General features: G+C 43.0%; 1 protein-coding gene across 2 annotated transcripts in view; it reads left to right on the top strand.

The window, feature by feature from the left end:
* Positions 1 to 18,451, top strand: part of LOC311236122 (KAT8 regulatory NSL complex subunit 1-like) — a 216,273-nt gene that overhangs the window by 134,512 nt on the left and 63,310 nt on the right. For both annotated transcript variants that reach the window (XM_084323738.1, XM_084323737.1), the window contains exon 3: positions 16,485 to 16,626. In XM_084323738.1, the coding sequence (XP_084179864.1) occupies positions 16,485 to 16,626 (142 nt within the window). The remainder of the gene's footprint in view (positions 1 to 16,484; positions 16,627 to 18,451) is intronic.

The raw sequence follows: 18,451 nt of genomic DNA on the forward strand, positions 1-18,451 counted from the left end.
ACACTGATTCGATGCGTATTCGAGCTGAGGGCTTGTGAATGTGATTTAACGTTATACCAATACTAGGGTCCAGCTGCAGCGCCGGAGAATCCTTGCCATAGCTCGAGGCTACTCGAGTATAGGGTCCAGGTGCAGCTCCGGAGAATCCTGGCCGTAGCTGGAGGCTACTAGAGTACACACAGACAGTGGAGCTTGTTGCGTGGTGGCGATGTCTCGCAGATAATACAAGTACAAGTCTAATTATATAATATATATATTTTATAAAAATATATATATATATATATAAAATACATTTTAATTTCTTTTAATCAAAAGCGATCGGTATCGGATCGGTATCGGCAGATATGGCTCACGACGATCGGTGATCGGTATCGGTGGCAAAAAACGTGATCGGGGCATCCCTAGTAGCAACGTTAGCTCTCATAACGTTAGCCAGTTAGCAGCTCCCAGTTTGCAGCTCCAGGTACAGTAGGTAGCAACGTTATCTCTCATAACGATAGCCAGTTAGCAGCGCCGGGTACAGTAGGTAGGCAGCATGTTGAAAGAGGAGCCCTGAGCTGCTCATACACTAGACTCTTGCCGCAATGGTTTGTTGACGTGAGGCGGAGGCGGAGGGGCAAGGCGTGCACTGCTGCAGCAGATTTAGGAGTCTGATCTGACGGTCACAGAGCTGAGGGAGTGTGCCCAGTTAGCTGTAAAAATCCATAGATTAGCCGCACCGTTATATAAGCTGCATGGTCGAAAAAAGGGGTGAAAAGCCACGGCTTATAGTCCGAAAAGTATGATATTAAAAAAAATAATTAACGGCTTAAGGCTATATCTGTACTTGATGTTTGTTTGTTGTGTTGCATATTTGAAATAAACTTCAATCAAATCAAACCCCCCCCCCTCTTAAAAACAAAAACCTGTGTTTAACCTAGCCATCTATAAAACATCATGCTAAAATTGTGAAACAAATGTCCTACTCCCCTAAAAGAAATACATAGCAAACATGACTCAGTTATGCAATAGTGCTGCTGCTTTTTATTTGGTTAAAATCTTTTAGCTACAATATGACTACAACGATTTCATGACGGCTTCCTGTCCTCGCATGACTGCTTCCTGTCCATGCAAGGCACAGAGCATTAACATTACATTTTCAACAACAGATTGCTGCTAATTAAACACTTCATGGAAACGGAGTAACGTTAACGTTATGTCGAGTTTATACGTGTAGTGTAGTATGAACTCGACATAACGTTAACGTTACTCCGTTTCCATGAAGTGTTTAATTAAGTCCGTCGCAGATGGATGGTACACTGGTAGCTAGCTAACGTTAGCCACAGCTGCAAAAACAAATTTCAATGATGTTATGAGCTATCAGTAGCTAGCCAGCTAGATAATGTTAGACAAGTGAATAGTTTACTGGGCCATTGTTTAATGCTTCAGTGATGTTAAAAGAGGACCTGCACTCTTGCTATCTTCTGTGCTAATGAGACTGGTCTGTGACAAAACGGTTCTGGGAGGGGCCATGAGGGCACTGCGTCAACTTAACCAATCTAAAATCAGCATTCAATGTAAGAACGTCAAGCTCACGTTTGATTGGTTAGAATGGTCACCGTCAACTCACTGGCACATACTGAGTGACAGACAAACTAGCGAATGTACAGAGAAAGGGACATTCGGAGAGGGGGGGGGGGAGGTCGCACCAGAACAATTATTTGCACTCGCTCGCATGAATGCTCCCAATTATTTTTTGAGGTCGCACCGATACAATTTCGAGCCCTGTAACATAAAAATGTATATCCCTTCACATGCTGCAGCACCTTCCACACGTATCAAAATCAACTAAAAGTAAAGTTGCCTGCTTCAGGGTTAAACTGTTTTGGGGCCTGCTTAGTTCGATCTATTTTTATTTTTTTACCTTGACTTGGGCACACTGGGATGGATGGTGATCTTGAAGATGCACAGCGATTTAAGCTCCGATGACAGCTGCCGATTTGAAGACGCTTTTTTGGTGGATATAAGGCTGGGATGTTGGTTCCCTCTGCCATTTTCACAGCATGTCTCCTCTGTAAACAAATGATTGTGTGGCTGGTGGCAGTGGCACTCAACACAAACGGCAGAGTTTTCACCACACACAAACAGCTTGACTAGGACTGTCAAAATATTATATGTATTTTATTTCAACATAGACATGACATGAGCGCAGTCAAGTAGGGCGGGAAAAAATCCATATCATTCAAGATGGCCTTTAGGATCTACATACACAGTAGCATACATCAGTGGTGCCCAACCAGTCGACCTCGATCGACCGGTAGATCGCACGCTGGTTTCAAGTAGACCGTGAGATTATTTAGGTAGGTGACAGTGCATTGGCAAAAAAAAAAAAAATCAAGCGAAAATCCACTAGCCCAATTCAGATAGTTTTCCACCTGGCCGCTGTGTGTATTTGCCACATCTCATACATCAGCGCAGGCCACGTCTGGTCTTTTGTGAGTCAGAGGAGCGCAAAGTGCTGCAACGTGCATGCGCGAGTGTGCGTGACAGCCCTGCACAGGTATATCGAAAGTCTGGTCTTTTGTGAGTCAATGTGTACTCAGATATTTGTGATCGCGTGGGTGGCGCAGTGGGCAAGGCGCTCGCCACTAACACAGGAGATGCTGGGTTCGAGCCCAGCTCTCTGCATTGCTTCCGGCTTGGCTGGTCGTTCATACTAATACAATTGGCAGTATTATGGGGTGGGAAAGCCGGTGGGTGGGGATCGGACGTTGCCTGTACAGCAGAATCAGGAAGTATCGGGGGCAGCGTGAGCCTCCCACGCGTTACTCCTCGCCACAGAGATCGCGCTGTACAGGTGAAAAGATGCGACGGCTACCTCCTCGTGTACCGGAGGGGACACGTGATGCAAGGATTCGTCCACATTGCAGCCGACCAGTGGGAGGCATGGTCTAGCAACGTTCGAGACAGGGCAGGGAAGAATTGGATAATACGAAAATTGGGATGGGAGAAAAATTGAAAAACGGGGAGAAAAAGTAGGAAAAAAAAGACATGTGATATGTGATCGACAACTTGATTAATTTAACCTGGACACTCGTAACTACGAGAAAACTGTGCTGAAAACGGCAACAACCGTCAACGAAAAAGGACTACATGCTTTGTTTATTTTTGCCAATTGGATCGCAAAGACTGGGAAACCCCACACACTTGCAGAGAGCTTTTGGTTGCCCTGTACCAAATATGTGGTTTCTGTCCTTTGTGGACAAAGTGTTGCAGAGCAGCTCCATACAATACCGCTGTCAGCTGACACTATTTCAAGAAGAATTGACTGCATGTCGGACGATGTTAAGAGCCAAGTTGTGGGAAAAAACGTAAGCAGAGCCCGTATTTAATGATTTGAAGCCCATCATCTGTAGCCACATAGAAGGGCTCATTGATCAATTTCGGAATTATTTCCCCGAAAGAAAGAGCACAATTTGAACAACTGGATCCAAGATCCGTTCATTGCACATGCCGCTTGCAACAGGCCTCCCTCTGTCTGAGCAGGAGGCGTTGATCGATCTTTCGTGTGACGAGCTACTGAAAGTCAAGTTCACTGGACAGGCCCTCGTAAAGTTCTGGATATCAGTCCGGAACGACTACCCAGTGCTGTGTAATGCTGCGCTGAAAAAGCTTGTCCCGTTTGCGTCAACATACCTCTGTGAAGCGGGATTCTCGGCTCTGACATTAATACAAAATAAATACAGATCTCGCCTCAGAGTAGAAGCGGATCTTTGCCTCTTTCTCAGCACAACACAGCCACGTATCATGGAACTATGTTCAAATGTACAAGCCCACCCTTCCCATTAAGTCTCGTTTTTGTTTATTCTTGAAAAGCGCATGTGAACGCATAAAAAAATGGCTAAATATGCCTTGATCGTAGGGGTGGACGGTATAAATGGTATGAATTTGCTCTACGGTATGGATTTTGACTATACCTTGTAACCGGTAGAACAGTTCTAAAATAGCAATGACGTCATGTAACCACAGCGTAACTATTTCACTCTCATTTGCCCCTAAAAATAGATAGAATTAGTCATAGATAATAGATATGTGCGAACTGGAAAAAGTTATTTAGGAGCACAGAGGCTTCGCGCAGTGGGCCTGTCAACACGCAATTGTCATTTCATAATGAACACAGAAGCAAACTAGCTCTTCCGCCCTGCGTTTGAAGGCTGTGTGACAACTTCTCTCGCAAGTCGTGCAGTTTCTATGTGTAATGTAAACTCTGCGACGAGTCCAATGGTCTAACATGCTTTGCATCCTCGCCATTCTGGAATGCCCACATCGCGTTAATGTTAACTGTCAATGTACTAGTAGCCTCAGCAAGCTAACGTTAGCTGGCTCCTCTCCTACTGTAGCAGCCTGTCGATCTTCTAGTAGCCTCAGCAAGCTAACGTTAGCTGGCTCCACTCCTACTGTAGCAGCCTGTCGATCTACTAGTAGCCCCAGCAAGCTAACGTTAGCTGGCTCCACTCCTACTGTAGCAGCCTGTTGATCTACTAGTAGCCTCAGCAAGCTAACGTTAGCTGGCTCCACTCCTACTGTAGCAGCCTGTCGATCTACTAGTAGCCTCAGCAAGCTAACGTTAGCTGGCTCCACTCCTACTGTAGCAGCCTGTCGATCTACTAGTAGCCTCAGCAAGCTAACGTTAGCTGGCTCCACTCCTACTGTAGCAGCCTGTCGATCTACTAGTAGCCTCAGCAAGCTAACGTTAGCTGGCTCCACTCCTACTGTAGCAGCCTGTCGATCTACTAGTAGCCTCAGCAAGCTAACGTTAGCTGGCTCCACTCCTACTGTAGCAGCCTGTTGATCTACTAGTAGCCTCAGTAAGCTAACGTTAGCTGGCTCCACTCCTACTGTAGCAGCCTGTCGATCTACTAGTAGCCTCAGCAAGCTAACGTTAGCTGGCTCCACTCCTACTGTAGCAGCCTGTCGATCTACTAGTAGCCTCAGCAAGCTAACGTTAGCTGGCTCCACTCCTACTGTAGCAGCCTGTCGATCTACTAGTAGCCTCAGCAAGCTAACGTTAGCTGGCTCCACTCCTACTGTAGCAGCCTGTCGATCTACTAGTAGCCTCAGCAAGCTAACGTTAGCTGGCTCCACTCCTACTGTAGCAGCCTGTCGATCTACTAGTAGCCTCAGCAAGCTAACGTTAGCTGGCTCCACCTACTGTAGCAGCCTGTCGATCTACTAGTAGCCTCAGCAAGCTAACGTTAGCTGGCTCCACTAGCAGCCTCCTCTCTCTTTCTCTCTGCTAACAATCCTGATTCGATTCTTGAACCTATTTAATTAAAAAGGAAGATATTGATGGACATTAGCTATACTATAGCTCAGCAGCTGTAACAGAATAACAGCTGCCATACCAGTGTTTTACCCCTTCAGAAGCATTTATATAGACATTTTAAGTTAATATACCGTGATATATACCGTTACCGTCTATGCTTCAAATTATACCGCGATATAAATTTGAGACCATACCGTCCAGCCCTACAGATCGTTTTATAAATGTGTATACAGAAACAATTCATTTCATTAATAACATTCTTGTCATTCTTGTAATTCCTACACTACACCGTTACAATGATATAAAATATCATATTATATTATATACCCATTAGGGATGCTCGATATTGGCTTTTTTACCTATACCGATATTGTCCAACTCTTAATTTCCGATACCGGGTTCCCCCCACGCCCCCCCCCCCCCCCCCCCCCAAAATGGAATAATTTCAGGTCATTAACATTACATATGTCTTGTTGTGGAATTAACACAACATTATGCATACTTTTGACAATAAATAAAATCAGAATTTGTTCTTACTTGCTTGGGTAAATAAAAATTTTTTTTTTGAAAACCGATACAGATATTTTCCGATATCACATTTTTATGCCGATAATATCGGACATCCCTAATACCCATTCAATATGCACATGACGGAAAATATTATATGCCATATTGAATGTGTATTATTAATCTACTATTACTACTAATACTAGCCGAGAGTAGGTCAAATTTGGGCTGGTAGCTCTCGGCTAGGTGGCAAATTAAAAAGTAGATCTTGGTTCAAAAAAGGTTGGGCACCCCTGGCATACATCATACAAATGGAATATAACTTAATTTAAAAGCAGAGTCCCAATTAAATAGCTACATGATTTGACAAATAAAAGTTGGTTTCAATTAGAAGCAGGTACTACATTAAAAAGAAATTGCGGTTACCACGCATTCAGTTTGTTTTTCTTTTAGTCATAATCTGCAATCATAAATTGGTAATGAGCAAAAAACACAGCGAGACATATCTCTATTATCTCTTTCTTTCTCTCTTCCCCCAGCTGGTTTAGCTTGATATGCAACTTCGTACTGGTGGTTCCACTTAACCGGAGTTCCGGACTTCAGTCCATGCTCATTTGGGTGCATATTTTCAAGATGTGTCCTCAGGTTGCTAGTGGTGGAATGATGGCATGCCACCTTTGTCTCGAAGTGCCAAATTTAGCTGTGACTGACCAAAATCTGTATTTCCGAACTGGGCTTTTTAGATTCTTCCGAATGCAAATCACTCTCTCCACGGCAGAGTTGGGTTCCGCTTTCTGCCGTCATTGCCATATTGGCCCGTTTCAGCTCGAGGGATAGACCTGCATTTAATTTTCCATCCGCTACTACTGCACACAGAAACGGTGTGACTAACGAGGAGTTTTCACAGGGCAATGTATAACGCGTGTTGTAGCGTCTAAAAGCTTCTAGTTTGGAAATATGACTTTTTTTAATCATGGTTATGGTGAAACCGATTAATCCCGACATCCCTATAGGACACTAACCAATTTCGAATCACATCTCATATTAATTTGGCACCTGTACCATTGTTAAGACGGTCTTGTTTTAACTTGTAATGCAATGCAACACTGCTCGGTGCATGGTTTCCGCTAGGACTTTTTGGTCCTGGCACATTGGACTGGCAGGATTTTATGGGGAAAACTTCAGTCATTATTTGGGCCCATTATAATATTTTTTTAATTTTAATTTAATTTTTTTTTTATTCCATTGTCCCCGACAGAGCGGTGTGACGGGGAGCTCGGACGGGATGTGTTTTGCTTGCTGGTGTTATGATAGCATTAGCTGAAAAGCTAGCTAGTTGGAACAACATCCGCTTTAACGTTACATCAAATCAGATCGCCTGTCCTTTCTCCAGGACATGACACTGTCCGTCTATCAACAATAATGCACCCACGGTGAATCGTATTTAAGTCAAGTAGCTACTGACTAGCGTTAGCTGACTAACGTTATCAAATGTCAATGTGAAAACCTTGCGGGGAAGACGAGCTAGGTCAGCTAGCTTAGCTTGATAACGGTACCGTGGCTAAAGTTGGTGCTATTCATAATCCAGCAATAATGGCTGCAGACCTGCAAGCAAAGTACAGCAAGTGCCAAAGGATAAGAGTCTGAGGCGGAGTCTCAAAAGAGAATGTTGAATATTTATTTTGCATCGAAAATCACAACATGAGCGATGAGCGTTACTACTAGCCAGAGCCTCTGCTACTAACAGACTGGGTAGCGAGTGCAACACCGTCTAACGTCCACATTGTGGATCATTGGAGTAGGGTATATCTGCAGTGCCGCAGCCCCATACTCATTGATTAATGATACTAATACTAATCTATACAATCACCTGTTGTTGAATAAATACCATTACTTTCTAGTTATTACTAAAAAACAGTATATATAAAACAGTATCTGTAAAAAAATATATATATATAATTTATATAATATAGTTTAAAAAAAATATATAATAATTAATGTATGCACTGGTATCTGATCAGTATCGGTATCAGCCGATACCCAAAGCTTAGGTATCGGAATCGGATCGGGAAGGAAAAAATTGGATCGGAACAGCTCTAGTTCCAGGGCACCGGACCCGTGGCACTCAAAGTGTTAAAGTCAACAGCACTGAGTTTAACGCCCACAAGAACATCCTGTGTTGCTTCAGCGACTATTTCAGGTAAATTTAGCTTGGTTCGGATTAACGTTGTTAGTAAAAAGATACTATACTGTACGTCTACTGAAAAAAGATACTATACTGTACTTCTACTGTAAAAAGATACTATACTGTACTTCTACTGTATAAAGATACTATACTGTACTTCTACTGTGAAAATATATTATACTTCTACTGTGCTAAGACCCTATACTTCTACAGTGAAAATATATTACTACACAGGACAGAATTTGTTTTTAATTTTTTTTTATGTTGTGGGACTTTTATAGCACTTTGTTCAACTTTGTCAGTGCTGTAAAGTTTAAATCTTAGACAAACAAAACACTTTGCTTTCATGAAATATTGTAAGCCGTCATTTGAGGCTTTATAAAAGCAGCACAATGAACACAAATCTGTCGGTGCCGAGTCCGACCTCATCGGCATTGCTTGTTGTAGTTAACCCTTTAATCGCCGTTGACGCTTTTCAGCGTCATTCCCCGCCATGCTTATTCTGCCGATGACGCTGTACAGCGTCATTGATACCAATATTTCAAAAATCTGTGATCGGAATCGTATTTCTCCCCCGGAGACATTATATGTACTGGTGAACCCCTGTCAACTCTCAAACTGTTCAAGAGCGCCATCTGGTGGCCGATCGGTAGATCGCCCAGGGCATAAACAGGGAAGTGACGCTGGTGCTCATTTCAATTTGGTCCGATCACTCGCTATAGGTCCCGGGACTCGAGCTCAACACAATGGATATCGATCCGTTGCCAATAACTCGATAAACAACATGATTTGGACGTATATACCAGCGTTTCCGTTAGCCGGTAATTACCGGTATTTGACCGGCAAAATCTGTTGAAGTCCGACATATTTAATCTCTCCGGTCTTAATGTCCGGTGAAAATAATTCCCTGAGTCTAAGCACAATTTGATTATTTGAATTGTATTAAAATAGGCTAAAATTAAATAGCCTATGCGATGAACGAAACAATCATTACATTTGTTTCATCGTTGCTTCTAATAATGACAACGACGTTGTCAGCGAGAGCTTAGTGCTGGGTGTGCGAACTTTTGTGAAGCTGCAGAGCCGGAGCAGCAGCAGCACAGTGCAGTACTCCAGCAGTACTCCAATTCAGCCATTGGCAATTCAATGTTGGGTGGGGGGCGCTGCTGTGCGGTCCCCAGAAAAGAGCCAATAACAGCCGAATCTGCTGCTCTGCATCGACATACTCTCGCAAATAAGTCATTGGGAGGTGGAGAGAGAGAGTCGTCATGCAAACCCACGATAATGTTGCCGTCTCTCTCTGCCAAATTTCTCAGTTCTTCGCTTGATATAATGAATACAAATGTCCAATATAATGGAATTTGTTAGCTCATAAAAATGTGATTATAACAGACTGTTGTTTATTAATGTCGGGCGACTGCCCACAGACACCTATTTGATTTAAAGTCGGCAGCAGAACGGAGTCTCGGGACTTATTTTATTTGGAATATAATGACTTTATACGCAAAAGTAGTCTAGTTTTAAGTAAAAATATTATAAATCTACATGCCTTGATGATGTCATTCTTTTGTTTTGTTGTCATTCTTTTGCCTATCAATTGTTTTTAACACTTTGGTTGCCTTGGGTTAAATTAATGATATACCATAGGTTGCCGGCTCTATTTGTCTATGGAGAAGTACCCCTTCTTTGCATGGCTATAACTTTTTAAATTCTATTGCTACATTGCCATTATTAGGGCCCATTCAAAGTCCTATATGTATTGTTCATTGTGTAGCAACGTTAAACTTTTTCATTCACATATTCATAGTAAAGTATGGTCTAATGTATAAGTATGTTTTCATCTCTTTCTGCAGCTTTCTCCAGAACGTGATCTATAGCCCCAAATGCATTATATTGATGATGCAATACAGTTTTATGGCAATCAGCGCGATATAAAAAATTCCAACTAGACGTACTTCTAGAAGTTACTACACGTCATCTGATGTTGACCGGATGGGCTAGGGGGCGTTTATAATTCCGTGGGCAGCGTTATACCAATCATCTAATGTGGGTCAAATGTTGATAATAGCAGTTAGTATCGAAGACGATAACGTTACACGCTGAAACTCACCCCAGTCTCTGCGCGCCGTTGGGCGATCATCGTCGAGTTGAAATCTTATCATTATGGGATGTAAATGTACCCGGTCCATCTCCAGCTTGTATAATGGTATATATGTCCAAATCATGTTGTTTATCGAGTTATTGGCAATCGATCACTGTGTAGTGTGACGAGCCAGAGTCGCGGGACCTATAGCGAGCGCCGGAAGTACTACGGTCGTCTAGGACAACCTCTATTCAACATCCTGTTTGGCGATTGCGCCGATCGGCCACCAGATGGCGCTCCTGAACCGCCAGAGAGCTCAGTGGGTCCTGCTGGTGGATCTCAGGCCAGCGGAGGGGACATATGAATCCGAGCGCAGATTTTTGAAATATTGATATAAGGACGCTGTACAGCGTCCCCCGGCAACTTGAGCATGGCCAGCAATGACGTGAAAAGACGTTTCATGGCAGTCAAAGTGTTAAGCTCAATAAACTCTGACCGGAATTTCTCTCATTTGACCGGTAGATTGAAATCTACCGGACACTGAGGCCGGCAACAATTTTTTCTAACGGAAACCCTGGTATATACTATTATACAACCTGGAAATGGATCGGGTATTTCTATATCCCATAATAGAAAAAATTCTGTTCCACGCTCATCTCCCAACGGCGCGAGGAAGCTACGGTGAGTTTCAGCGTTATTTTGTAATGTCTTCTATACTAACTGCTCCAATGATCATATCACCCACACTAGATGAATGATATAACGTTGCCCAGGAATTATAAACGACCCCCCGCCCATCCGGTCAACATCAGATGATACGTAGTAACTTCTAGAACCACGTCCAGTTGAGAAAAAATTTCTCGAGCCGATTGCTATCAAACTGTATTTCATCATCAATATAATGCATTTGGAGCTATAAATCACGTTCTGGAGAAAGCTGCAGAAAACGATAAAAACATACTTATACACCCTGAACAATAGATATAAGACTTTGAATGGGCCATGGTAATGTCAATTTAGCAATAAAATTAAAAAAGTTATAGCCCTGCAAAGAAGGGGAACTTCTCCATGTTAAATAGGGCTGGCGAGGGATGGTAAATTATGAATTTAACCCCGGCGATCAAAGGGTTAACAAAGAGAGGCAGAGTTGATTTTGCACCCAAAAAAATCATATATATATATATATTTTTTTTTATCACATTTTATTTTCATATTTGAATCCCATGCCCATCGAACGAAGCTTCGAAGTATTTAAGACTGCCCTACTGTTCTGTGTAAGGTAACTATACCTTTATGGCTGCGTTCGTTGTTTCTATGGACACCGTGAATAAACAAGGCTGTAAAGATGCCGTGAAATTAAATTAAAAAAATAAATCAACTCGTTTTTGGTTATAAAAGAGACAAAATATCGAGTGAACAATAATATAATAATATTTATTCAATATGTTATAGGAAAATAATACGAGTGAAGGTAGCACCGTTTGTTTACTCCCTGTTTTGGCAGATGTTTGGCAGTGGAATGTCTCTGTAGGAGTGTGTCATCAAAACCTCCGCATTCAGTCGGGTGTGCTTGGTATTAACTCCTGGGTGCTCCCGATTGATGCATGCATTTTAATGGATTGTAAACACATTAATGTTAGCAACAGTAGAAGTTGTTGTGCTTTTCACATGGGTGAATTACCTATGCCTAGTGACTTTAAAGTTTCCTGGAGTATTTTTCCACCTCATTGTGAAAGGTAGGCTGAGATCTATCAATACATACACAGAATGTGTTTAAGACGGGGACAGTCTGGTCACCAGGCAAGATTTTCATTTAAAGGGGCACTTAACCGAAGGTGACATAATCTCACATATCCCAATGCTCTAAACTGTTCTGCACACATTCATTTAGTTTGACAATTATTGAGAGTTAATGAGTGTTCTCTGTCATCAGAGGACACAGTCCTTCTTATGTTAAAACTCAATGAAAAACAGCAATCCTTATCTCTATATTTTCATGTACGTCATTTCCGATACATGGTCTGACATGATACAACTGTGATCACCAGTTGATCCAAGATATCATTATCTGAAGTAAAACCGTCAGGAGATGGTGCAAGTCTTACTTCATGCCCCCCCCCCCCTGCTTGGATCCCTGTTATGACATGGTAATATAAAAGAAGGCTAATAATGACAAGGCCGCCACTCTGGGTAGATTTCCACTGGAGAGCAGGCCTTGAATATCAGGTGTTGACTTGGCTGGCAGGCCCTGCCGGTCTGCTTTCAGCCCCAGGGGCCTGTTGGCTGTTGGTTTTAGCCGGGTGGTTATGGTATAGGAGCGCCTGGTGCCGTGGAACATATGTGCTGTGTCCAGAGAAGAGCCACGGTGGGGAATGTGCTGACGGCCAGAAAACAGCAGCGGTAGTGGCTGCTGCTGGTGCTTTGTGTTGGGAGTAGGGGGGAGGAGGATAGTACTATGCTGGGGGGAGGGGGGGTTTTCCCAGCCCTGTTATTGACTCCTCCTCCTCTTTCTTCACTCTGATGATTGAGGTCACTCCTAACAGCCTGTGTGTTTGTATGTATTAAAGCCTCGCATTTAGAGGCACAGCTTTAAGCTCCTCCTGCTTCCTCATTCTACCACAACTTTTGTTTTTCTCGCACACATCCTCCACCCATCAGGTCTTCATTCACATGTTCCACTAACATAGCTTGCTGTCCCTGTGACCTTTGCACACCCCTGTATTTGCTTTGTACCATGTCTGCTCATGCCTCACTGTGTCATCTCCCCACTCATTGAGAATGAATCACCTTGAGGCCATTTCCCACCCGACCAGACCCACCGGCCTGCTCCTCCCACAGTAGATCAATTCAAACACTGTTCACTTTAAGAGCACAGTCCCCAGAGTGATCGGTGCAATCGAATGTGCAACATGCTCTATGCCGCCACCATCCCACGAGGGCCCAGAACAGATGTAAATGAGATGGCGGCACATTGATCCGATGGATCAGCCAGAGGTGTGTTTAAGAAGGTTGCAGCATTTGTGAGCATTCACCACTCATATATATATTTTTGGAACAGGCTCCAATCTTGAGTAGCTGGGTCATCAGCTGCACCCAGTGCAGAATAGCTGGGTCATCAGCTGAATCCAGTTCAGAATAGCTGGGTCATCACTCAGCTGGACCAGTTCAGCAGAGTAGCAGCTGGGTCATCAGCTGAATCCAGTTCAGCAGAGTAGCTGGGTCATCAGCTGAATCCAGTTCAGCAGAGTAGCTGGGTCATCAGTAGGGATGGGTACCGTTCACATTTGAACCGATACGGTACCGGTACCTGTGAATCGATACCGGTACCCAACGGTACCTTTTTTCGGTACTTTAGTCTCTAAAAATGTAATCTACCTACCTCAGTTGTAAAAAAGAAAAAAAAATCCAAACTTCAAAACATTTTCGACCGTTTTCGGCTTGCCATTGCCCCGACTGCTTTGTTGTTGAATCAAGTCAAATCCTAGGTAAGCGTATATTGTGCGTGTGAACGTTGACATTAAAAAAAAAATAGTTAAAAAAGAAAGTGTAAAAAGAACCGTATCTCACGTGAATCGATACTCGGTAGTACAAGTAGCTGGGTCATCAGCTGAATCCAGTTCAGCAGAGTAGCTGGGTCATCAGCAGAGTAGCTGGGTCATCAGCTGAATCCAGTTCAGCGGAATAGCTGGGTCATCAGCTGAATCCAGTTCAGCGGAATAGCTGGGTCATCAGCTGAATCCAGTTCAGCGGAATAGCTGGGTCATCAGCTGGATCCAGTTCAGCGGAGTAGCTGGGTCATCAGCTGAATCCAGTTCAGCAGAGTAGCTGGGTCATCAGCTGAATCCAGTTCAGCAGAGTAGCTGGGTCATCAGCTGAATCCAGTTCAGCAGAGTAGCTGGGTCATCAGTTCAGCAGAGTAGCTGGGTCATCAGTTCAGCAGAGTAGCTGGGTCATCAGCTGGACCCAGTGCAGTGGTATTTGCAGTAGCGTCCATTAGAGCTGCCGCGATTACCGCATTACCGCGGTATCGCTGTTACATCACGGCCACCGCAGAGTAGGCTGAATACCGCGTCACCGCTGTTTTTTATAATAATAATTTACCCTCCTCTCGTTGGGCTTGCGGCTCTGCAGATATACCCTACTCGTCTATCGAGGTTCCAAGCGACCCTATTGGGTACCAGAAAAGTCACGTGAAACATTGCAGACCACTGATTGGTCAGAAGAGAGACGCGTCACACGTTTTTACGTCCTGAATGTCAGTTCATCACAACAGCTAATAACGTTAGCTTTAACTCTCCGCCGGAGTGGACTATCATCGCTCTTCAGGAGTACTAAACGAGACATAATGATTTTACTGTCTGCAACGAATGTTATAATAAAAGCCCTTCGTTCTATACACTTGTCTGATTGAAAACTTTATTAACAGACCGCAGAATGGGACAACTCAGCACGCTCTGAGCAAAGAAAGGAACTGAGATATGAATAGAGTATTGCTTGCTATGGTCCGGTAAATACGCTGATGTTATTGAACGCATAACTATATAATGTCAATGCCACAAAACGAATGCTTTTATTATAAAGTAGTAACTTTATAGTAATAATAATAAGAAAGGGTCGGGGGGGTGCCCGCGACACCGAGTGAACTGCGCATCCGTGTTTCACTTTCAATAACTAATGCGTGCTTGCCGAATCCCAAACAATATTCATGCTGCAAAGTCATCCTCTAAAGATAGACATTTAGACTAGAGGCAGGCTATATGCTATAAAGAGTAGACTACTACTAAAAAAAAAAAATGCATTCAAACTTTTTTTTTAATTTTTTGTGTGCGTGCGGTAAAAACCGCGGCGGTAGGAAATATTTTGCAAATTTGTGCGATAAGGAAATAATCAATACCGCGGCAGCTCTAGCGTCCATGATACTTTGTTCAATTGAATGCACGAGCGATGAGCTGAATGCTGTCTGAGTGAGTCTGAATAGAGAGAAGTTGAGATCAGAAAATCAATGCAGCATCTTACATGCACTACATGTCACCAGTGACTCGCTATGTGGCCCACAATAACAAGGAAAACCCTCCCCTTTTCTGAGCAGCTCTACAGTGAGACAGGATTCCTAGTTGGATTATTGGAGTCATCCTGGTGTCCGCTGTGCTGCTCTGCTCCCTATCCTGCAGCCCTGCCCCCTATCCTGCAGCCCCGCCCCCTCCAGCGTCCTGCGGCCTAGAGATTGTTGTTGAAGCCAGTCTGCTGCTCTCTAGGCTGGCAAAGCCCTCCAGTCACTTTCTGTCCTCCCCTGTCTTCATCCTCCTTTCTTTCCATCCTGCTATTCTGCCCTTCTTAGCAGGAGCAATCCTTCCCCTCCCACTTCCTCCATCCTGGTGGAGCTCTTGAAATTGAAAACAGAGAGGGGGTGCAGGGAGGGAGTGAAGGTCTATCTTTGTCTGGCATCCAAGTCATTATTTTCATTGTTCCGCCATGGTCAGTGTGGCCCGTATTTTGATGAAACGGCACCCTCTGTGGGCGTCGCTCTGCACTGCAGGAGCAGACATTTTCCTCATTGCCTTTGAAAATGCCCATCTAGTGTGTGTTTTATACTGGTAAAATAGAGTGCTCTGCTCCAGCTTGGGCCACCGTTCTCCACCACAAACTTTCATGAAAGTGATGGAAACCGGGGCTTCTCTACATCATCTAAGCAGATGAGGGCTGTGTGTGTGCCTGGCTTTATAGCTGGTTGAGATGTGACTAAGATTTCAGTCTGTGATTGTAGCTGCTGGCTGCATAATGCTGACTCACTGACCCCTGTAGGCCGACAGGGGAACTGTCTGGGTCAGGTTGGAGAAAGAATCCTCTCTAAACCACCATTTTGACTGAATGACATCTGTGGTGGATGTACTCCTGTTGAGCTGCTTCCACTGCCGTATGCTGCACCTCACTGATCATCATTTGTACATTAACCAGTGAAATGTTATTGAAACCGATTCATGATATTGAATTCAATATTATGAGACATTTGATATTAATAATTGATTCACAACTTCCACAAATGTATTTTTTGTTACACGGTTTTGACTTTCTCATAGAACTGAAAGTCATCCGTTTGATGAATCCTACAGATTGCCAAAATTATCCAAGCAGCAAGACACAATATAGGCCTACAAGCTTTGTAACATGAATGGTAATGGTGATCTAAAAACCCGTCAAATCAAATTGCCTATATGTTGGGAGAATCTATTTTAGATTGAATGGTGACCGCCATAAATGTCAAGTCCCTAGTTGAAAGTTCTACTGAACCTTATTTCGCCCCATCTTGGTAAATGGTTATTGTCGTCTACGAACCATGAACACTCATAGAACTGCACCGTGTGAATCGACTCTTATCCGTGTTGTCGGTTTCCCTGTGTTCCTAGATGGAAGCGGGCGGAGAGCCGCTACACGGTGGAGAGGGCCGCCATCATCAGCCACTGGAACTGGCTCCAGGCTCACATCTCAGACCTGGAGTACCGCATCAGACAGCAGACCGACATCTACCGGCAGATCCGCGCCAGCAAGGTCAGTGAGTTGTGTGTGTGGCACTGGTGTTTTTGCTTTAAATATTGGCTATATTGATTTCACACATGTACTTGTATAACAACAATTGAGTACCTCAGAACGAAGAACCATATAAGTCAGGTTTGAGTTTTTGAAGGAAGAATGTTTTCAAAGGATTCAAGATGGTAAGTTGGAGTGTTGTGTTCAATCATAGTTGAAGACTGTAGTGGTTGTGTACTTTATTATCTAAAGATGGTAAGCTAGTGTTGTTCATTCACAGTTGAAGATAGTAGGGGTTGAGTACTCTATAGTAGAGCCATATGAAATCCGTTTTATTTTTTTCCAAATTCCATTTTATTCTTTTCCAAATTCCGTTTTTTCCGTTTTAATATTTCAGAATTTTGTATTTTGCTTTGTACGCTAATTTTACCATCAGAAATAGTGTCTAATAAGTGGGAATGAATAAATGTCCACAATTTAATAAGATATAACAGTCCATTTAATAGGGCTGTCTTAAATACTTCGAAGCTTGGAAGCTTCTTTCGATGGGCATGGGATTCGAATATGAAAATAAAATTCGATTATAAAAAAAATAATAATTATATATATTTTTGCAAAATCAACTCTGCCTCTCTTTGTTAACTACAACAAGCAATGCTGTTTGTTATTTAAGATGAGGTCGGACTCGGCACTGACAGATTTGTGTTCATTGTGCTGCTTTTATAAAGCCTCAAATGACGGCTTACAATATTTCATGAAAGCAAAGTGTTTTGTTTGTCTAAGATTTAAAAAGGTTTAAACTTTACAGCACTGACAAAGTTGAACAAAGTGCTGTACAAGTCCCACAACATATAAAAAAAAAAGTTTTTTTTTTTTTTTTTTTTTTTTTTTTTTTTTTTTTTTTTTTTAATATTATAGTTGATTCCATTTTTATTGCTCAATTCCGTGATCGCGGATTCCATATGGCTCTACTCTATAGCAGTGGTTCCCAAAGTGGGGGTCGCGAGCCGCCGCGGGGGGGTCGCCAGATGATAGAAAAAAAAGATTTCCACAACTTTTTTCTATACAGTCAGCCCACTGAACTTAGAAGCAGGACAGGCCAATGTTTCTAGTTGCAGCGGCGCAATAGTTAGATAACCTAGGTGGGGAACAACCAGGAGATCACTGTAACTCACACAAGTTGGAGAACTATCTCTCTCTCTCTCTTGCTCACACACACAAAGGGAGCCGCATGTGATTGGTGGACGCGGGACCCTTACAAAAAACAAAAGATCCATCAAAATCAGTGTTGTTGCTAATCATTGACACATGTTCGCCTGTAATAATCCCCCCCCCCCCAGAAAAATCAACTTTGCATTTGATATATTGTAAATATATGCCATCACACACTGGCATTTAAAGGGTTAGAATTATAAAATGAATATGTGGTGTTATGATCAGGGCTGAAGTTGAATAAAAGATTGTATTATTTTTAGAGCTGGGCCGTTAACACCGTTAACGTGCTGCGTTAAAGCAAGACTATTATCGCGCGATAATACAATTGACACCGTTAATCTATTTCTCAAAGTTGGGTCTGGGAGCCATACATTAGTGTGATGTATTGTCCTTAAATACTTGCCGTAGTTCCCAGCGTGACGCTGTGGTACCCGGAAGTGATTGCACGCGTATGTACCTGAGCTGTAGTCAGAATAATGTGTCAAACTAAAGTAGTGGTCCGGTAATCATTGTTATACAGGTGAGGTTAAGAAGTCCTCAGGATATAACACAATTCGGCGATGAGGACGTCTGAATCTGCGCAATGCAAGAAAGAAGAAGTCCGTCGGGAGCTTTGTTTACCATGTTAGCT

This window comes from Notolepis coatsorum, assembly GCF_963971535.1.
Source record: "Notolepis coatsorum genome assembly, chromosome: 10".
In the NCBI taxonomy this organism is placed as follows: Eukaryota; Metazoa; Chordata; class Actinopteri; order Aulopiformes; family Paralepididae; genus Notolepis; species Notolepis coatsorum.